This window comes from Eurytemora carolleeae, unplaced genomic scaffold (genome assembly GCF_000591075.1).
Source record: "Eurytemora carolleeae unplaced genomic scaffold, Eaff_2.0 scaffold786, whole genome shotgun sequence".
NCBI lineage: Eukaryota > Metazoa > Arthropoda > Copepoda > Calanoida > Temoridae > Eurytemora > Eurytemora carolleeae.
Window position 1 is genome coordinate 25,048 of NW_019396672.1, and position 22,155 is coordinate 47,202.

Below are 22,155 nucleotides of genomic sequence, written 5' to 3' on the forward strand. Positions count from 1 at the left end.
ACGGAGTAATGGGTATTGTTGTGAATTGAACATATAACACTTTCAATAAAAGGTTACTTAAAATTAAACCTACAGTCTCTTTAAAGAATAAAAACATTCTTTGGTTCTCAATATAAATTTTTACTGTGTAAGCCATTTAAAAATGATCAAAAACTATTTATATAATTAAAATTATCAAATGAAATTTAATGCCATCCTCAAAATCTATTGAGTAATGTATTTTCGTTATTTTAATATAATGTAAGTTTAGTCAAAATGTAAGCTACGGTGCGCCGTAAGCTACCTGAATCAAATTCGATGATGAATATCAATTTTTTAAAAGGTGACCAAAGATTCTTCATTGCTTTCTAAATGAAGGGTCACTTTCAGTTTCGATAAAAGCTATGCAAAATACAAAAATTCTTGTAATAAAATTATCAAACCTTTTAAGTGCATTGTGCATCTGTGCTTAGCAGCACATATTGTTTCAGATGAAATGAATCATAACAATATATTTATGTACGGTCCGTACAGCTAGCAGTTTTGGAGGAGGAAGTTATGTACAGTGTACATAAAGGTCTGATGGAAATGAAGCTTCCGTTTAGTAATAGGTAACAATAACAAGAAAGGTTAAGTTAAGAAATAAGAGATTTAATGAAAATGAAAGTTTACTATTTTCTCATGTTAATAAAATAAACATAATAATTAGTTTTTATGTTCATGCTGATTTATTTTTTAAAACATAAAGATTAAAAAAGATAAATATTAAATATATTAGGGAAGGGATGTAAGATAAAATTAAAAGGGAAGGATATAAGCAGTGCTTAGGATCCATTTAATTTTGATGCGGATCCGGATCCGGATCCTGGATCCGCTTTTCAAAAAAAATGGATCCGGATCCAGGTCATTAATCAAAAAAAATTTAGTTCAAATATTTTTTCATACCTAAAAAAATGTTAACCATTTTAACATATTTTAACGTTTTTTTTACTATTTTTACTGTATTGGATGAAAAAACAGGTCTAATTCATATTTGCTTTTAGTAGAAGAAGGGCGTTTAGAATATCTGCCTTCTGGCAACTCCTTTGGTCTGATTTGAATATCTTCAGTGCAGAGAACAGTCTCTTTATACTGGGAACACAAGATGTTTCTTAGCATCTGTATCTTCTTAGCGTATGTGCGCTCCCTTTTCCCCCTCACTCTTACACATCCTTACACCTTAATTTGTGAAGACTGAATTTGCTTAGTTGCAATGGGGAAAAGGGAGACTTCCCCCCCCCCTCTCTAGTTATCAAAGGGGGTGGGGGTGCACGGTGGAGGTCTGAGTTAAGATTTGAGCAAGATAGAAACCTGAGACCCTTTGAATAGTTTTAAAATCTTTTAAACAATTCAAAATAGGATATTTTTAAGCAAAAATAACGCTGTTTTGCACATTTTGAAAAATAAAATTTTGCTTGAATCTGGATCCGTGGATCCGCATTTTTTGTGGATCCGGATCCGTAGAGCCAAAATAATGCGGATCCAGCGGATCCGGATCCCGATCCGGATCCGGATCCGGATCCTAAGCACTAGATATTAGATATAAGGCAAGGAAAGTAAGATAAATTAAAAGGGAAAGAAATGAGACAAGAAAAGTAAGATAAAATTGAAAGGGAAGGATATAAGACAAGGGAAGTAAGATTAATTAAAAGGGAAGGATACAAGACAAGGAAAGTAAGATAAAATTAAAAGGGAAGGATAAAAGGCAAGGAAAGTAAGATAAATTAAAAAGGAAGGATATAAGACAAGGAAAGTAAGATAAATTAAAAGGGAAGGATACAAGACAAGGAAAGTAAGATAAAATTAAAGGGAAGGATACAAGCCAAGGAAAGTAAGATACAATTAAAAGGGTAGGATAAAAGGCAAGGAAAGTAAGATAAATTAAAAAGGAAGGATATAAGACAAGGAAAGTAAGATAAATTAAAAGGGAAGGAAATAAGACAAGGAAAGTAAGATACAATTAAAAGGGAAGGATATAAGACAAGGAAAGTAAGATACATTTAAAATAGAAGGACATAGTGAGGAAAATGTAGGAAAAAGAAAGGAAAAATTGATTGATAATTACCGGAAAAAAGCCTTTTACAATTAAATTTTTTTACAAATATTTTTATTGTTTTAGGTTAGTGCTTGTACTCATTTTCCTGTTTTGCGCCAACATTTGGTTTCTCTTCAAGGTAGAGCAAACAAAAAGTAGCATTTATATTTTAAATGTTTTTTTTTGTACTTTGCAATTAACTTTCAAAGTGTGTGTGGGTGGGGGGGGGGGTGAAGATCGAAGATGGTACTTGAAACTTTTAACTCTTTTTCTTATGTTTTGTGTCCAAATTATCAATCTTATGTTGATTTTGGGTATTTAGAATTTAATCCTATAATCATTGTAATCATGCTTAATCTAATATGGTTCGATTTTAATCATGTTTGAGTGAAATCAACTGTTTCTTTACAATATGATCAGTGCTTAGGATCCATTTCGATTTGATGCGGATCATGATCCGGAACTGGATCCGCCCTAGAAAAACGAATCCGGATTCGTGTCTAGGTCCTGATAATTTCTTCCAGTTTTACTGACTTTTTTGAACAATTTTTCTTCTTATTACTTTACAATTGAGATTTGTTTTTTGAAAGCAAAATTTTTTAACTTGATTTTTTGCCCCTTGGTTCCGGATCCGAGGGGTATGATGTCATGGCCCGATTTTAATCATTATGTTTTTTCTAGGGTTGTTCGAATATAATAATATTGTCGTTTTAGGGCAGTTCAAAAAGCTGGCTGGGGTTTAGTAGACGAGAAATCACATTGGTTCAAAGACTACGGTTTGTAGAAAAGAAAACTTTAAAAAGGGTTTATAAAATTTTAATTGTATTATAAAATTTTTTTCTTTTAAAACAAACGACAGGCTTCAGTTAAAACACAAATTTACAACATCGCATCAATTTTGAATTATTTAGACGAACTTTAAGCAGATTTACGTTATACAACATTTTCTTTTGTTTTGTTTAAACAAAAAACAGGGATTAGGTCTTCAAGCCCAAAAAAAATGGGACGACAAAATTATACGTAATGGACTTATTAAAAATAAAAATAAAACATTTCAATGTCTTTTTAACGATTTGGACGACAAAAAAAATAGTCCTTCAGGTTGCAAAAATATCCACGTTCTTTAACTGTTAAGAATATCAGTTGTATCTTTTCAAAATAAAAAAAAAATTCTATTTTTTATGTACTTCAAACATCTCATTTTTGTTCTCGATGCTTGACTTAATGAACAAACTGTTGGTTTCCTTAAACTATCCTTTTTTTTCTGCGTCAACCTCAAACCTAGGATGTTTGGTTCCTTACTATCCTATTTTTCCTGCGTTAACCTCAAACCTAGGATGTTTGGTTCCTTCCTATCCTATTTTTCCTGCGTCAACCTCAAACCTAGGATGTTTGGTTCCTTACGTACTAACCTTTTTTTCCTGCGTCAACCTCAAACCTAGGAAGTTTGGTTTCTTACTATTCTATTTTTTTTTCTGCGTCAACCTCAAACCTAGAATGTTTGGTTCCTTACTATCCTATTTTTTTCTGCGTCAACCTCAAACTTAAGATGTTTGGTTTCTTACTATCCTATTTTTTCTGCGTCTTACCTGGTTCATTGGATCCATAATTTACCAAAGTCAAAATAGAACTGGGATGTATATTGTATATGTATTGCAGTAACCCGTCCACAGACTGACAATAAAGAATTCTTCTATGGCCAAATACGAAAGTAGAACCTTTTCATTTCAAACATAATCCTTGTCTGTTTTTTGGGTCACACTGTATGGCAAATTTAATTTAGAGAATCTGAGGACCAAGTGAGATGGCTTGGGCGTCAATTAAGGTAATTAACAAAGGGACTATTATGTTGAAAGTGATTGTACGCGTAATTTTAAGTGACCCTCCATGCAGAGATGGAAATGCCCGATTCACAGCGATACCCTTGAAACCTTTATCTGATCAGTAATGTGAAAGATATTGTCGTTTTTCTAGGTTTAAAAGTGTTTATTTCTGACAGTTCCTGTATGTTTTCCTGCAGTAGAAATCAGCCTGGGAGCGGAAATGTCATGTTTGTGTGTCTGTACAAAAAGAGTGTGTGTAAGAAATACCGAACCAAAGGCGTGTACTGTAGGTATATACAGTAAATTATATTCTCGGTATTTGTACAGTCTAGGAGAGTAAATTTGTTTATTGTTAATTGTTTACTTAAAAATAAGTTTAATATACATGTAATATATTATTTACATATTTAAGTCAACACTATAAAGCCAAATTTTCATGCAAAGAATATAATTTGATTAAAGTTTACAATATGACGACATTGTTCTGCAATTTCCTTGACTTTAGTCATGCTGTGTGTCTGTACCAAAAGAGTGTGTGTAAGGAATACCCAACTCGTCAGCAAAGCAGTGCAACTGGTTTTCTCAGGTCAGACCAGCGCCATTTCCTTTCCCTTTATTCCTGTTCCCTCAAATCAGCATGTCACTTTTCTGGAGAACCCTCCACTGGAAATTATCAATTTTGAATTGGGCATTGCCATAATTTTATAGGGTCTCTTGAAATTACGCTTACAGTCCCTTTAATAGATTAAGAAATTTGAGCTGAAAACTTTAGAATGGGATATCCTTTATCCCGATCGGTTAATTAATCTGGAGATTAATATCAAGAGGAGAACAAGCAATATTCATTCTGGATATTTAAAAAAAGAGGAGATCAAGAGTTAATCTCTATATCCACCATTCTAAAGTTTTCAGCTCTGAGAACAGGCTTCGCATAAAAGGAGGCAATGAATAGAAATTATTTAAAGAAAAACAAAACTGTTATTTTACTCCACTCCAAACTGGCCTTCTTATTTGTTCTTCTAAATTTTTTTGAAAACTATTAATGAAATAAAAACGCTAAATGCAAATGTTATTTATCTTAGACTTTCCCAGACAAAGCATAAGAAGGTTGACCCCAAGACACCTCAGCTTTCAAAATCTCAGAGGTAAATAGAAAGATATTTATTGGTTTCATTATTATGTTTAATTTGTGAATAAATGATGGCATGATTGATTGATTGATTGATTGATGGACCGATTGATAGATGTAAAGATATAAATATATAGATATAATTTGGTTGATTGACTGACTGATTGGCTGACTGATTGATTGACTGATTTATTGACTGATTGATTAGTTGATTGATTGACTCATTGATTGACTCATTGATTGATTTATTTTTAGATGTAATGATATCCATATTTGCATTGTCTGCTCTGGATACAACGCCAGTAGAACCGTTGTAACACTTATCAAGGAAAACAACCAGCCCACCAATTAATCAATCAAAAAATATTAAATTTTTTACTTAGATGATATCTGTCATATTTACAATATTGATATGCAGTCCAATTTTTCAATGAACGCCAAAAAACTGCTTTGAAGGATCTAACATTTCCTTTATTTAAATAAATCTTGAAAGTTTTAAAACAATGTATCAAATGATGTGTCACATTCAAGAATTTGCCAAATTTAATTTTTTTTTTTACCTTTTTTTATTTTTTCAATCTTTACAGTCACCGTTGAGTTTTTAAAATGTTGTGGTCCATGGTTTGTTTTCTAGAGTATTCTCTACTACAGAACTCATCCTCTCATTTTCCATTTTGTGTCAGATCATAGCTCCAGGAACACATTTAAAAAAAAAATTCAATTCATCAATTAAACATTTAAAAAAGAAATTAAATTCAGTTTTTTTCACTGTTTAAAAAGTAAGTGATTTATCAATTCACAATTATTTTTTCAACTTTCTACAACTTCAAATTACGGAGAGAATCGTTCAAAATATCTTATTCAGTATTTTTGGAATTTTATTTTTCTTAAAAGCTCTGGGTTATGAAATTCAATCAATATATTATATAATCAGTATTGTTGAACATCAATCTTGTAAATCCTACAGAGTTGGAAACAAGAAATCAGAGAGTTTATACAATTTATATTTTATGTCAAATGTTGTATCAGACGTGTTCTAAATAATCTTGTGACGTCTTGGAATCTATCCCATGTTCAATTCCAGTAAGCATTTTGTATATTAGGCTCCGATTTAGTCNCTTCTAAAGAAAATGTTCCATCAAAATCAGTATTTAAAAATATCCTTACAAGTTATTTAAGATTTTTTAAATTCGCCAATTAAAGATTTTTTTTATTAACCACCATTTTGAAAAGCTTAAACTACATTTATGAACGACGTTTTCCTAAAAGTTTGTTATTTTCAATAAGGGACTAGATAGCTTTTCCCTTTGAAAATTGATTATTTGGTTTCTCTATAAAAGTAACACTTTATTACGTTTACCATTGCATAAACCTCTTAAATTTAAGATTTGGCTTAAAAACAGCAATTCGTTCTTAATGTTCTAAATTTTCGGGGNATTTCTTTTCACCAAATTTTTTTTTTAACATTTCTATTAAAAATCTTGTATTACCTTCAAAATATGAAGAAGACAAAATTAATCATATAAAGAGCTTAATGAGTAATTGCCCATAGGCTCTCAGAACAAATGGCAAAAAAAAAAGAGAAGCTGAAAGTCCATAAATCTCAGAAGTTCTGCATCAAACTATTTGACTAACAGGAATCTGTATCAAAGAATCATACTTTGACGTGTGTGCGAGAACCAAGGAGTATGAAATAGAAGGGAGATACAACTGACGCGGCCCGCCCTACCATATGATTATGCATGCTTTGCAGACGGGTACTCCATTTGTATAAGAAAATTCAGAATAGGACATTGTATACGCGGTAATTGTGCATTAGACAAATTAGACATATATTTCTTATTCAAATGAAGTACCGTCTGCAAAGCATTTATAATCATATATTAGGGCGGGCCGCGTCAGTTGTATCTCCCTTCTATTTCATACTCCTTGGCGAGAACCTTTAAATGGGAGCGGATGATTTTACAACATTTTGCTTTTTTAAGCCTTACATCCTATACTAATATCGATTATATTTTAACAGTGCACTACTTTAAACAACTTTATGTTAAACAACTTTAATATTTTTTAGGTTATTGCTGAAATGACATATTTTAAACATTTATTCTCTACAAGAGTACAAATGTGGAACATAAAAACATATTCAAAATTTGTTTGTATGAAGGAGTAAAAATGTTTGACAAAAAAAGAGGATTTTTTATTTTTAGATTTATATTTTTTCCAATTTTTGTGAGTTTTAAAAAAAATGATCTTAAAAATCTTTAATTTGCAACAACTTCAAAAACATTTCTTAAACATCTTAATTTTGGAAAATGTTCTTAATTTTGTTATTGATTTTTGGCAATATTTGTTAAAAAAATCTTAAGTTTAAGAACAGCGTTCTTAATTTGTTTCGGGGCCCAAATATATGTATTATCTAGTTTCTATAAAGCTGGTTATCAATGATGTATCCTGGATACCAAATATATGTATTATCTAGTTTCTATAATGGTTATCAGTGATGTTTCCTGGATACCAAATATATGTATTATTTAGTTTCTATAAAGCTGAGACGGTTATTAATGATGTATCCTGGATACCTAATAAACACTATTCAGGTTAGAATTCATAGCTGTTGTTTCCGTCAAACCCAAAATCAACAAAAATTCTAATAATAATTCAAAAGGCTTCTTTCTCCGATTTCTCCCTTAATAACTTAATCTAGGTGTGTATGGTTTGCTTAAACTGACCCTACCCCAGCTACTACCAGCTAGTCTACAGAAGGCGATTGTTCTTGATACAGATGTCGTCTTTGCTACAGATATTGCTAGATTGTGGGAGCTCTTTAAGAACTTCAATTCAGAACAGGCAAGCGACTCAAAAGAATTGTTTAGAGCAAAATTAGTCAAAAGATAAATTGAATTAGATAATCAGACCACACGTTGATATTCAGAGAGTTACACACAAAGGACGGTTTTGTGGAATCAATTCAGCCATTTTGTTAATTCCCTACACCAGCATAAGCGTTTCCGTCTTTGCCAAATAATTTAGCATAGTCGTCGTTATATATATATATCAATACAATGAAGATTATTTTCGATTTCAATATTTCTACCAAAAATTCAGCAGCTTGGATAATCATATATATATAAACAAAGAGAAGCTGCTAATTAACAGCTTCTAATTAACAGCTTCTAATTAACAGCTTCTCTTTGTAGTAAAATAGTAATCTCTTAATTTGAAAAATGCTAGTTAGAAATCAAAACTAAACTTGAATAGCAAAGTCGTCTTCATTGAATTGATATAAACCCCGGCCACTGTACTATTGAAAGCCTATATTAAAAAATAAAATAAATCGACCATCATATTTAAAATTTACAATGCGTACAAATATTAAAGATATGAAGATTTTTTACATATATTTTTTGTTTAACTGACTTGCAATTGCGCCAATTGGTGTTTATTTTTATTTTCTTGTTGAAACCTAGTTTTGTCTAATCAACCATGTTCAGTTTAATAATTAATTTTTTTATCAATATTTAAAAATCTTTTAAAAAATAATGCTCTTATGTGATGCAGGCACTGGGTTTGGTAGAGAACCAAAGTGATTGGTATATCCCAGGTAAATGTTTGGTTTATCCCAGGTAAATGTTTGGTATATCCCAGGTAAATGTTTGAAGACCAACTTGTTTGAGAGGGATATCAAGATAATTAACTATTGATGCAAGAAACATTGTTTGGTCTCTATAGCTTAGCCCACTTCTTACGCTGAGGGATGTTGTTGCCTCCACTAGTCCTTCTAGTGAGATATCTTTCTCAACTGTAACTAGAGTTGAACCTTTCTCAATTCTTCTCTTTCTGGAAGTCTCATTTAAACCTATTTAAAATTGAAGATAAAGAAAACATTTCAAATAGTTTAAAAGTTGCTTTTGCAGCTTGCCAAATGTAATTCTGATAAGATTGGTATTTAAAAAAAATATGTAATGCAAATTTTAATATATGTACCTGAAATAGATGTATTTGAAGGACCTGCTAGGTTGACTTCTGATACAAATGTTTGGGTTACATTATGATCATTGATGTCAGAATCATCACTATCATCATCATCGAATGGTGACTTTGCTTCTTGCAGTGACAAACCTTTATTAACTGGGGCAGGATCATATAAGATATCATTGGCTTCATCTGGGAACGGATCACAGAAACCTTCTGCGGCAATCTTCTTTCTATACTCATCATGCCTCCTATACTTCTCAGTTCTTCTCTTGATAACTTCCTCAATCTCCATATCACATTGATGGCTTATCCCCATTTTCCGAGGAGATCTTTGATCCTGCAAAAACTGCATATCCTCCATGATACTCTCCTTGGATCTTGGCATAGACTTATCATTTCTCAGCATTTGTTCAAAGTTGGGCGAGGCAATATCAAACAACCCATTCATCATATCCATAAACTTTTGAATATTAACTTCATGTGCTGGCTTGGTTGTTCTCTTCTTCAGAATATTTTGTACCTTCCTAAGATTATTCCAATGTTTGTGTAATTTCTCAAACGTAATCTTAATTGACTGCTCTGTGATGATTTAACTTCCAAATCCGCAAGATACCCAGATGGTTACAATCTTCCTAAGCACACATTCTTCTCCAGTAGCTTCATTGCAGGGTCCATCAGAACATTTACAGATCATGTCAGATGTATTCCTAGCTATGGAACAGGAAAAGTTGTTTCTTGTAGATTTAAACCTGACACTTTTGCCGCTGATTACATACTGGAAGTAACTTAGTACTGTTCCATTAGTTGGCAGTTTACTTGAACTGATGTTTGACAGAGGGGATTTCATCAAATAAAGTGGTCTTCTTTGACTGTAATTCATGACACGGTGTGGATGAAGATCAGTTTTCCACTTTTTATTTGGTCCCATTTTTGTTAATTTCTCTATTAACACAAGTTTTATAAATGGTTTACATAAACTGAACATATTTCATCATGTTTTTGTTCAAACTCGTCAAAATCAAGAAATTTTCTGAAAAAAGCAGACACTGTTTCCACCTGATGCAATGGTCCTATCCTACCAAAATTTTGTCAAAATGCAGCCATAATGCCACATCACCCAAACAACCTATCCACCCAACTTTTTTTTTTTTTTCATCTTCCTGTGTCACCCTAAATTGTTTATAGATGTATTTTTTGGTCTAAAAAAATGAAAAGAATATTCCAAAATATTGCTAAAATATCTTGCATGTCGAGAATTTTATGAAGCAAAAAATTGTTATAAAGAAAACAACTCTGATCACATTTTTTTTGACTCACCCTGTACTTTTAAGGATTTAAAGGAACTGTTCATTAATTTTGCTTAGGTGCAAAAATACAGAACTACTGTTAGTATTTACCAGTTCTGTTTCCTTGGTAAATTTTACATTCATGATATGTCTTTTGGACCATTTCCCACTTTCATATTTTGGACCATTTCCCACTTTCATATTGTGGAGAATTTTTTTATTTTTTATTATTGGAAGATTTTTTATTTTCATCTTTTTTGGAGTGGGTGGGTTTTAAAGTTCAATTGACAATTTTCACTTTGGGACAGTGGGAACCTTTAAACAGTATCTGTAAATATCCTACATTGTTTCTGCAACAAAAATATTTTAGTTTATTTTGTAGAGAAATGCTCAACATGGATATTTCATGGATATGTCCTTCATTCTTGATAATTTTCTTTAAGAAACATGAATGAATATCGACTTTTTATGTCACAAAAGAAGACCTACATCATTCTTTTAGGCAAACTGTGGAAGAACCACAGACCATGGCCGGCCTTGGGCCGAGGTTTCAATACCGGGGTGATTCTCCTGGACTTGGAGAGGTTACGTAGGTTAAACTGGTGGAGGACCTGGAGAGGGGTCGCAGAGAATAATCTGCTCACTCTGCTTTCAACTAGTCTAGCAGATCAGGATATTATTAATGCTGTAATTACCAGGTAAATCTATATATATATTCTCACTCTGCTCTCAACTAGTCTAGCAGATCAGGATATTATTAATGCTGTAATTGCCAGGTAAATCTAGGATCTTTCCAAAAGGCAATTTCCAAACTTCCCAATTGTGCAATTTTCCACAACTTTCGAAATGGTTTTCTGAGAAGCTGCAGGCCTCAATATGTGGTCGAGCGGTGTGACGAGGATGAGCTAGGGGGCCGAGTGCTGCGGCTAGGAAAGACTTGGGAAGTTGACACTTGCAAAAATGCCTTTGGGAAAGTACCTAACATAATATTCTCCTGAGATCTAACCCTCCTTATCAAAAATAATATTTAATCTCCTGGGCTGATGGTCAATTGGATCTTGTCCTAAATATTTTTTAACCCACCACTCCCACCTCCAAAATTGTTAGGCTCCGAATGGATTAGGATGTGGGGGAGGGGAGGGGTCAAAAATAGTTGTAAGATGTCCAAATTTACTTTTTCGTCTTCTCTTCTTAACTAGTATACCAAGGATCAAAAATGATGAAAAGCGAGAAGTTGATCCACCACTCCTCAACTTAAACAAGCGCTTGAGCTGTTAAACTTCGTCTACGTAGTTCAACTACTTATCTCTAAATTCATAAAATCTCGCCCCAGCTCAGGGCCAAAGATATTATTATGTAGCTATCATCACTAGATGAAGATTTGATTTGAATCTGACATTTTTATCAGAATGAAAAGTTTTACACAAAGTTTTTGATTTAGTTAATCCTTTTATCGTTTTATTTAATGTTTGTGTTATTCTTATTGTTGATTTTTTGGGACACATTTTTCATCTACGTTTTTCAGACAGGAGGGTATATTGTACCGTATTCCCTGCTCTTGGAATATTCAACTTTCAGAGAATTCTCTCTCCGACACATTATGCCTTCAGTCTACTAAGGTATTGTTGAGACCTATAAATCTGTGGAATAGGAAAACGATTTTAAGATTTATGATTTGGGATTTGCCATTCTCTGTTGTGCGCAAATGCCCCGCAAAACTCCAAAACAGAGAGAGAAGGACCGAATTTTGTAGATCCAGAAAAATAATTAAATTAGTATTTATTTAGGGTTTGGTTCATAGATAAAGATAGATTGCGCATAAGACGACATTTTTCATCTTGAAAGAAATAAATGTACAGAGATGTTTTAAGATATTCCTGTTATATAGATTAACTAGGTCGGTTGTGAACATTGGCTGCTCTTATGTCATTGAGTACTTGTGGTGTACATGAGTTCTGTAGAGAGAAATTTAAGTTAGTATAGTCCTTCTCATGTCCTTCTTCAGTGAAATATTGTTGTTCAAATAGTTCCATTCCCGGAGTTATTTTACACTCTATTATGAAATCCAATAAAACACCAAACCACCCCGCTTATCGTTGAATTACACTTTGACCCCAAGAAGTATGATTTCGTGGACTGAACAATTCTTGGTGATTTTGCGCACATAAGCTATCTATGTTTATTTATTTATCTATGGTTAGGTTAGGTTGAGACACTATCTGGGCTGAGTGCTGCGGCTAGAACAGGCTAGAGCCGAGCGCTGCGGCCACGGGTTAGGTTAAGTTATGACACTTTCTGGGCCGAGCGCTGCGGCCACATGTCTTACATTTAAGACCCTACCAGTTGCCAGTCTCTACGCAGGCATCCCACAGATATTATTTTTCTGGATCTACAAAAGTCAATCCCCCTCTCTCCGCCTCGGAACTCCACGGGGCACCCGCGCGCAACAGAATATGGCAAATGCCTTATGATTTATGATAGTTCAATAAACATGTACACGGACAAATTTTCATGAATAAGTTGATGTTAAAGCTGCTGGTGACTATTTGTTTCATATTAACATCAAATGCACATAAAATCTTAAAGGGACTGTAAGTGTAATTTCAAGTGATCCTCCATGCAAAGATGGCAATTTCCGAATTTCAATAGTACCCTTAAAAGTGTGTTCTGATCAAGTATGAATGAGATATTTCTTTAAACTGTTTGTATTCATTTGCGAAAGTGAATTTATAACGTATAAATTTTAATAAATAAACCCTATTCTCGTCCGAATAAACCTGTTTTTTAGGCTACCGTGTAAATAGGGCATTTCCATTTTTACATGGAGGGTCATTTGAAATTATGCTTACAGTCCCTTTAAATATATTCAATTTTACTTTAATTTCTAGGAGGTGAACATTGTACATTTCAACTCTCCAGATAAATTTAATTCTCAGCAAAACTACAAACAGTTCTTCATTAATCTTCATCAAACCTTCCTCCAGGGGTGTATATTCTGTTTGAAAAAATAAATGAAAAATTTAAATCATATCAATTTTTGGTAATGTACCATCTTACGGCCGGCTACCAGTATTATATAATTATAAAATATAAATATATATGTTTCCCGCCAATCAGCTGTGCTCCGGTCAGCTTGTAGCTGGCTCATCCAACAACTGTACTTTGGAAGCCATGAAATGGTACATCACCCATTTTTTAATTTAATATTTAATCTAAATAAAAAGAAATGATGAAACAAAGAAGAAAAATTAATTTAAGAAGAAAATATTTAAAATCAAAATATAGACAATAAGATAATACCCATGGGCCCAAAAAAACGTTTGATTTCATTACAACTCAACAACCCTAAAAAAACGTAAATTAAAAAAAACTTTTCTTTTCTTTTTCTCCTATACAGAAACTTTTCCCACTGAATCTATTTGGTTTTCACACTTTGTTTAGATGCACCCGTCTTCTAGAATTATTCTAAATATTTATCCTTAACTACAGGACCCATATTTTTTTCCTTCCCTTTGTTTCCAGCAACCTGACTCAGTTCCCGATTACTCTCTGCGCTACTCTGTCGTTTGATCGTCTTCATGTGTTAGGGAAGTGAATATAAATAAATGGTTTGTTCGGCATTTTAACATACATGGGTTATTAAAAACGTGTGGATAGTTCTAAAATGTTACAGTGCCTGGAAACCTGAAGAGCTCATTATCTATTATTTTAATTTTTACTTATTATTTTTGTTAAGTATTATTTGATGAAACCTTACTCTCAAAAAAGTGCCCCCCTAAAAATACTTAAAATGAACGGGGGGGGGGGGACTTTAAAATTGATGTTTTAGTCCAATGGCTTTTATCCCCCCCCCCAAAAAAAAAAGAATTTAAACTTACAAAATAAATTTTTTCCACTGACTGTTAGCGAAAAAAGAAATACTTACTCTACCTAATTTCTAATCCACATTAATTTAATGATCCATCTCATTTCCGAGTTTAGAGAACTCACTTTAATCATCTAATATTTTGCTTGATCAGAGGGAGTTGTTAAAAAGTGGAAAGGTCCACTCTCCCTCTCTCTCTACCTCACTGATTATGAGGCTGTCAAGTTTTTAGAGTTTCACCAGGAAAACAGACCATCTATTAGCTAAATAGCACTAGTGCGAGAAAGGGTGTGCAACCATAACAATTTGTAATCATCCCTCAAACAAATTGCTCGCAGCAGGTGCACTTAGCAATTTGTAGCATATACCACAATTAATTGTATTCACTTAAGATTATTAAGTGAAAATCTTGTTTTACCAGATAATATTGTTGAGGATGCACTCCCCCCCCCCACCTCTCTCTCGAGTGCCTAAATACTGAATCACTTTAAAATTTGTTGGAACCCACTTTGTTGTCTCATCTCATACCTTGCTAGGAGTTGTCTTCAAATGTACAGACTTTTATGATCCCTGCTACACATTTAAAATGCCCACAAAGTTTTTTTTCTACATTTTTATTTGTAAAAACATTTAGTTAACATTTTTTTTATACTTTGCCAGCAATTTTTTTGTTCCCTTTGCATAAGATTAACAAATTATAGCATAACATGGCTGTTTTACTGTTATAGTCGTCAAAACTGTTAAGTTCCAGAACAAATATTGGATACCATATTGTCTTCAAGGCAAGGGCATTTACAGAATTTAATGGGGGGGGGGGTGCATTTTCTGTTAACAAATTCGAGTTTTTCAATTACTTTATCTTTGCAACCTGATAATTACACTATTGATATTTCCAACTTAGAATATTTGTGCTAATAGCGTTCTTAGTTTAAAGTATCAAACGTCTACGACATTTGCTTGCAAAGATATAAGGATTTGAAAATCAGAGTTTGTGGATAAAACTCCTCTGTGGAATTCTTAGGCTTTATATATGGAAAATACAAAAACTTCAACAGAACAGGGGGGGGGGGGTCTTTCAGAAATCCCCTGGACCCCATACCACTGTAAACTGCCCTTGCTTAAGGAGGGGGGATTTTATCCGATTAACTTCCTGAGAAACGTTGCTCTAAAGTTCTCTGATACTCCTTATGTATTCCTCAGTGAGATTGATTTTATTCCATCTGATGGTATTGAAGACAACCTTAATCTTCATGTTCACAATCTGCTCAAAACTGGAGGAAAAAAGGTCAGTCATGTAATTTAAAATGGACTGTAAACGTAACTTTAAGTGACCCTCCATGCAAAGATGGCAATGTCCGATTCAAAATGGCACCCATGTTATCTTTATCTTTGGAATATATTGTCGTTTGACAAGGCCTAAATTTGTTTAAGTACAAATTCTTAAATGTTTTCTTGTAGTAGAAATGCAATAGTCACAATTGAAGACAATCAGTTTTTAAGATTGTAAACATTGATATTAGATTCAGACTTGATCAGTCAAAACTTTAAAATGGTACCGTTTTGTAGCTGGTATTGTCATCTATGTATGGAGGGTCACTTGACATCATGCTTACATCCCTTTAAGCATTGATTGAAAGAATATAGGTGCAAGGTTAGGAGGTTATATTAAATAACATAACCATACTATATATATACTATACTATATTTTAGAGATAAACCGTGAAAGTTAAACGATCGTTTTTGCTTTGTTTTTCAATCGTCTATAGTTTCGTTTTCGGAAAATCGTTTTTAAAAATGACCCAATCGTTTTGAACTTTTAGAAAACGAATAACGATCGTTTTTGAAAACTATCGTTTTTATCAAAACGATTTGCGACCGTTTTTTATACGATTGTTTTTTAAAAACGATCGCTTCTGAAAAAACGATCGTTTTTCAAAAAAGAAAAATTATTGTCAATTTCGTTAACGAAGGGTCGTCGTTAACGATCGTTAATGAAACGACGAACTTTATAAAAAAAACAGTCGTTTTTAAAAAAAAATTACATGCAACTTTATTGAATGTCGCCTTACATGAAGTTAAACAGTTATTCAGGATCTAAAACTTCTTGATATTAAAAACTACTTACGTATTGTAAAAATTTTTTATGATATTTCAAGAAATACCCGTGGAAGAAGAATGGAGGATTCCATTTTTAAATTAACTAATTTCTGGAAAAAAATTGTTATCAATAGAATTGGCCAAGCTGAGCTTGACGATATTATTAATTTTATATGCGCGACCTAATTATAGAATGATTTTGTTTCTTGTATTTGTATTTATTTTGATAAATATTCTCTTACAATTTTTTTTGCCTGTTTTAATTTGTACCAATTATTTAAATTGTGTACGATCACAAAATAAATAAATAAATAAGTACACATGCCCTTCAGGTGGGTTTCCACTCTTGGTTAACGATCGTTAACAAAGGGTCGTCGTTAACGATCGTTCTCGAAACGACGAGTTTTATAAAAACGATCGTTTTAAAAACGACCATTTTTAAAAAACGAACTTTTTTAAAAAAAAAACAATAGTTTTTAAAAACGATCGTTTCGTTTTTGATTTTTCGTCGTCGTTTTCATAACGAAACGATCGTTTTAAAAAAAAATTGAAAACGTAAACAAGTACATGAAATCATACCGATCTGAGTACTTTTAAAGATTGGCTATAAGATGAGGAGGGAAGAGGGGGGAACGTGTCTTACATAAAAAGAACATGGTTATCCACAAAGGATGGGACTTCAGAGACAATATACTAAAGTTACACTGTCTGTTTCCGCATATTCATGATTTCCCGGAACTTTCAAATTATGTCTTTCTCTGCGATATAATTCAATCACTCAATTCATGACTTTATCCAGATTTAACCTTGGGATCGTCATATCTTTAGAGTTTCAAGTCGTCTTTACAGTCTCATCCTTTGTGGGTAGCCCTGTATATGCAAGGAGGGGAGGGAGGGGGGGGGTGTCTCTAGTACCGTCCTCTCCGATACTGTTTTTTCTAATATTTTTGCCTTTTCTAGGTTCTGGTTGTACCTGCTTTTGAGAGTGAAAGATACCGAGCCGATGATCTGCCAGGAATGAAGCATTTTTCCTTTTTCATTCAGGCATAAAAAATGGACTTTTAGCATCTTTTGTCGAGATATGGAGATATTTAAAATGTCCCTTTATGTTTGTCTGAGTTATAATGGAACCAAATTTTTAAATAGGTATCATTGTTGTATGAACCTAGGGGACTCGGCTTACTCAGGCTCCCGATAATCCCAACACCCGGTGCCCTTACATCCAGGGTTCAATAATAGAACAAACAGACAACCCCAGGCGTGATTGTACACGTTTCATTAGGGGAAGTACTGATAAGTGTGGCTTCCGAGGGGACCAAAATATCCCCAGAAGTTTTGTTTAATAATAAATAATAATAATAATAATATGTAGTAAAGATAATGAAGCAAAAGATATATTTTTTAAGTAGTAAAGCGACTCTCTCTCTAATTTTTACTCAAATGAAGGTTTTTGTTTTGTGAAAATGGTGGGTCATTTAAAGATTTAAAGATTCAATGGGAATTTTCTAAAAAAAAAATATTTTTCCTACATACAACATACTAACATACTAAGAAACTTATTATTCGCCTCCATTTCGAATTTTTCAATTTTAAAATCTTTGCAACCTGTTCAGACTTTTTAATCTAGCAGGATTTATTGTGTAAAAGTATTAAATGTCCAAGTTTACAAGGATATAATTATCACTAGGATTAGAAAATCAGAGTGAGTGGAAAGAAATTAGAGCTGAACACTTTAGAATGGTGGATATCTAGATTAATGCTTGATCCTCTCTTTTTCTTAATCTCGAGACTATCCTAATCTTGTACTTGTATCCAGAAAAGTGTATAAAATTCAACCAATCAGAGTCGCGTATATGAAGCCGGTAAATTTGAAATTTTGCGCGCCATTTAAGATAAAATATACAGAAACGGAAGGGACTCTCTAATTTATCCAATAAAGAGTGGTTTAAGAAGAAAATCAAATGTGTGTCCATTGGATACTCAGATCAAGTAATCGAGATTTGGGATATCTCATTCTTAAGTTTTCAGCTCAGAATTTATATACATATATTACCTCAAGCAAAGAAATGCGTTATTGAGCAGGAACCAAATCAGATCTCTTGAAACAATTAGATCTTGGAGAAATCATCTCATTCAGGTTGGTCTTGAAAATTGAAAATAAATTAGACATGTTTAATTGCAAAATGTACACAACAGAGGTGTAAATGTATATTTTTCATAAATCATAATTTGTTCCCTTTAAGTTAGGTAAGTAAATTTTGGTAAGTGTTTTATTCACTGAATTTTGGAAATAAATGAATTTTTGGGGAAAGCATATGAATGAATGAGAAGAATGACATTTTTAAATTTTTTCCCCAAATCATCAAAAATTATTTCTTAAAAATATACACCTTTTATAAAATCCTTTCAATTGGCAATTGTTAAAAAAGTTTCAAGGCGAAGTTAGAAAAAAAAGGCTTCTTTAATAATCGCTTCTTAGGTTTTTTGCAATTAGTCTTTGCTATCTTCTTCACCCTTTAATTCATAAACATGATTCTAATAATATATGTTACCCTTTGTTACAACCCTTCCGCTGAGTAACCACTCTTTCCCTCTTTTTCACCCCCTCCTTACCTTATTTCTGATTTATCATCATTGTTTTGTTTAAAATGTACACTGTACAGTGTACATCCATCAATTTATTTACAATTCTTATTCGCTTACAATGGGTCAACCTATCAAAACAACCAACTCTGGTTAGGCGGGTCAAAACTACATAGTAAATTGTGATTTTTTATTTGTTTTATCTTGTGCTTTGTAGTTGAATAAAAAATATGAATGAATAAATGAATTTAACAAGATATTTGTAGAAGCCGGGTGTGGCCTGAGGGGCATAGTGCTACGAACTTTCAAAAATGGCGTAGTTCTTCCCAGCCTTATCCTGCACAGTGGAGACTAGATTTCGAGCCTTATATAGGTAGGAAATATATTTACTACAGGGGGAACCACAACGGATGAGACTTTACAGACGACTGTACGGAATTTATAATGCAGTTTAAACTGCACCCTGCGACCGACGGGTTTCCCGACGCTCTAGCACCCTCGTACGTGAAGCGATCCGACTGGAACAGCAGAGAGCCTGCCTATACGCGCATTTTCACAAGGTTTCCCCGCCCCCCGTGACTGGCAACAAATTGCGTGCTTTGAAAAACCGAAGACATTTGCTAGCCCGGACTGGCGGGATCTGTTTTCTTATATTCAGTACTTCCTGGAACGAGTAATTCAAGACAGTAGACATAATTTAACCTTGAAATCATCATATTTCAGGTCGTCTTTTCAGTCTCATCTTTTGTGGGTATAAAGGCCCGATTTAAAAACCGTTGAACGGAATGTACTTTGTTTAAAAAGTTTAACTCTGATAATTTCTTAATGGTTTTCTGAAGTAGAAAATCACAAGTCAATTTTCAAAATTATAAACATTGACATCTAATCCAAGCTTTAAGGTTTAAAGGGTACGGTTGTGAATTGGGCATTGCCTTTTTTGCATAGATTGTCTCTTAAAATACGCTTACTGTCCCTTTAACTCTAATTTTGTTAAGTTGGTCCCCGGAATATGAGCAGATACGATCCTAGGTTTACTGGGTTTGGTTGGAACAAGGTCTCACATATCTACCAACTAAATGCACAAGGTTGGTTTTAACAGTTGGCACACACAGGGGGGGGGGCTATGGGGGCTCAGCCCCCCCCCCCCCCCAATAAACATTATTTAATCAATCCACGAAATAGTTTAAATTAATAATTTGTTAAAACCTCAACATTTAAAATTGAGAATTTAAGAGAATATAAACCCACAGTAAAATTGTTATAACTTATTTCTTTTTTTAATAAATAGGTTGTATTTATCAATATTATTTCTTTGTTCTGATATTTGAAAATGTCCGATTTAATGAACTTGAGTCTGAAAACAAGGATGTATATTTATTTATTTTGATAAACCAGTACAGTATAAACCAGTACATGATGAAAAGATGATTTAAATATGATTTAATCTTTAAAAATGTTTAAGGTTACAGCTTTCTTGTGTTACCGAATGTTTTTATTGTTCATCTCCCCCATACCCCGAGCTTAGGTGAGATAAATCAATCATCAGTGTACAGTATGTACACTGTACGGTGTACAGTATGTATAGTGTACAGTGTACAGTATGTATAGTGTACAGTGAGATCCAGATAACTCTAGAATAAGAAGACGACTTCTAGACTCAAGTTGTGACTTTAAATTGTTCAATAAACATGAGACACAGCAATTTTGCGGTGTAAACAGACACATTTTACTAAATAATAATAATGATGCTTAAACTAATACTCTTATAAGAACGTCAACTACACATAATTATTGCTTTAATGTCGTCTTCCTATTCCACAGTTTATTTTTTTTACATTAATTAATTGCAATGTAACATATTTTACTGTTCCACTCTTAAAATTATTCAATTCTAAGAATCACATTAAAACTGAAGTAAGCATGAATTTTTCAATAACAAATATTATTGTAAGAAATGTGCAATACAAATGTTAACCTTTTTTTTAATGTAATAAATAGTTTAATATTTGCTCCATAATTATAGATATTCATCGCTACCGTACCTCCAGCTCCTACAGAAGTTGTATGGAAACTCTGAAAACAGAATTCATTATGGAAACAGATGTCAAGTACCAAAAACAGGATAGTCGTTAATAATGAGACCCTGAAACAGAATTATTTATGAAAACAGATGCAAGTACCAAAAAAAAGGATAATCTATAATATTGAGACTCTTAAAACAGAATTTTTATTAAAACAGATGCTAAGTACCAAAAACAGGATAATCTGTAATATTGAGACCCTTAAAACAGATTTTGTTAGGAAAACAGATGCCAAGCACAAAAAAAACAGAAAAATCAATGAAATTACGATTCATTATTTGTTTTATGTAATTATAGCGTCAAAACCTGAAGCAATAATTTTAGAAAACTATTAGAAACAACAATCTGTATCGAACAAACTGATAAAATCTTATTGATTTATAATTTTTTGCAATCATTGTCAGACGCAATTACGCAATATACATTACAACTGTAAAATAACAAGTACACGTCATGTATCGGGATAAAAGTTCTTACTAAGCTTTAACAAGTCCTTCTCTCACCAAATGTTCCACAAATCATGATAATTTTTAACATTTATACTTTTCATTAGCTCTATAATATAATGCACAATATGTTGCCTCAAGTAGAATCTGTGTTGTCAATTTAATCATGAAATAATCCCACTGCCAAAGATAAATGTACCTACACCAGTTCCTACGGTCAAACCAATTAAAGTCGAATGTCGTCTTTGCACTTCCTACTTATAAGAATTTTGTATTTGTATTATTTAAGAATTAACTTTTAAGCTACTGTTTAAACCATTTGGTTTATCGCAACCAGATTGGTTTAATGTCGTCTTCCCGTTTTCCAGTTTTATTGTTCTGTACAGTTATTTTAATTTCAATTTACATGTAGAAATTTACGATCTCAAGAAAAATTGTTAATACTAGTTTTCTATACATTTGTGATTTTTTTTAGATACAGGGTCCTACAGAGCATAAAAATTAATGTTTAAATTTTATTATTGTAAATGTACAAGCTTTATCATTCACAAGCATTGCTTGGTATTTTGATAGATTTAAGTTTTTATTTTATTTTATTCTTTGTGGATAGCCCTGTTAGTATGTGGATAGCACTACTTACTAATGCATTAGATATGTTATAACCTAGTCTTTCTTTTATTAATAGCTTCTACTATTAAAAATATTAAATACTAGCTTTGAAACCCAGCTCTGTCCAGAGCTGGGAACTTTAGAATGGTGGATATTAGAATTAATGCTCAATCCTCTCGAGATTTAATATTTAGATCAACAAATTTTT

At 32.7% G+C, this 22,155-nt stretch overlaps 2 protein-coding genes across 2 annotated transcripts; one reads left to right on the plus strand and one right to left on the minus strand.

Moving 5' to 3' along the window:
- Positions 1–128: 128 nt before the first annotated feature.
- On the plus strand, positions 129–21,747 carry LOC111707196 (LARGE xylosyl- and glucuronyltransferase 2-B). The gene is made up of 25 exons (XM_023480250.1): positions 129–590; positions 2,138–2,192; positions 2,768–2,829; positions 3,837–3,878; positions 4,959–5,021; positions 5,261–5,333; positions 5,640–5,701; positions 6,035–6,088; positions 7,541–7,602; positions 7,710–7,852; positions 8,564–8,606; positions 10,769–10,964; positions 11,792–11,885; positions 13,155–13,252; positions 13,741–13,853; positions 14,286–14,374; positions 14,860–14,913; positions 15,255–15,416; positions 17,189–17,272; positions 17,398–17,560; positions 18,311–18,365; positions 19,078–19,184; positions 19,807–19,896; positions 20,274–20,336; positions 20,835–21,747. The coding sequence occupies exons 1-25, from the start codon at positions 538–540 to the stop codon at positions 20,942–20,944; spliced, it is 2,190 nt and encodes a 729-aa protein (XP_023336018.1). The 5' UTR covers positions 129–537; the 3' UTR covers positions 20,945–21,747.
- On the minus strand, positions 8,670–10,109 carry LOC111707201 (uncharacterized). The gene is made up of 2 exons (XM_023480256.1): positions 8,990–10,109; positions 8,670–8,842 (listed from the first exon to the last, which is right to left on the minus strand). Exons 1-2 carry the CDS (start codon positions 9,435–9,437, stop codon positions 8,811–8,813), a joined length of 480 nt encoding a protein of 159 aa, XP_023336024.1. The 5' UTR covers positions 9,438–10,109; the 3' UTR covers positions 8,670–8,810.
- Positions 21,748–22,155: the final 408 nt, after the last annotated feature.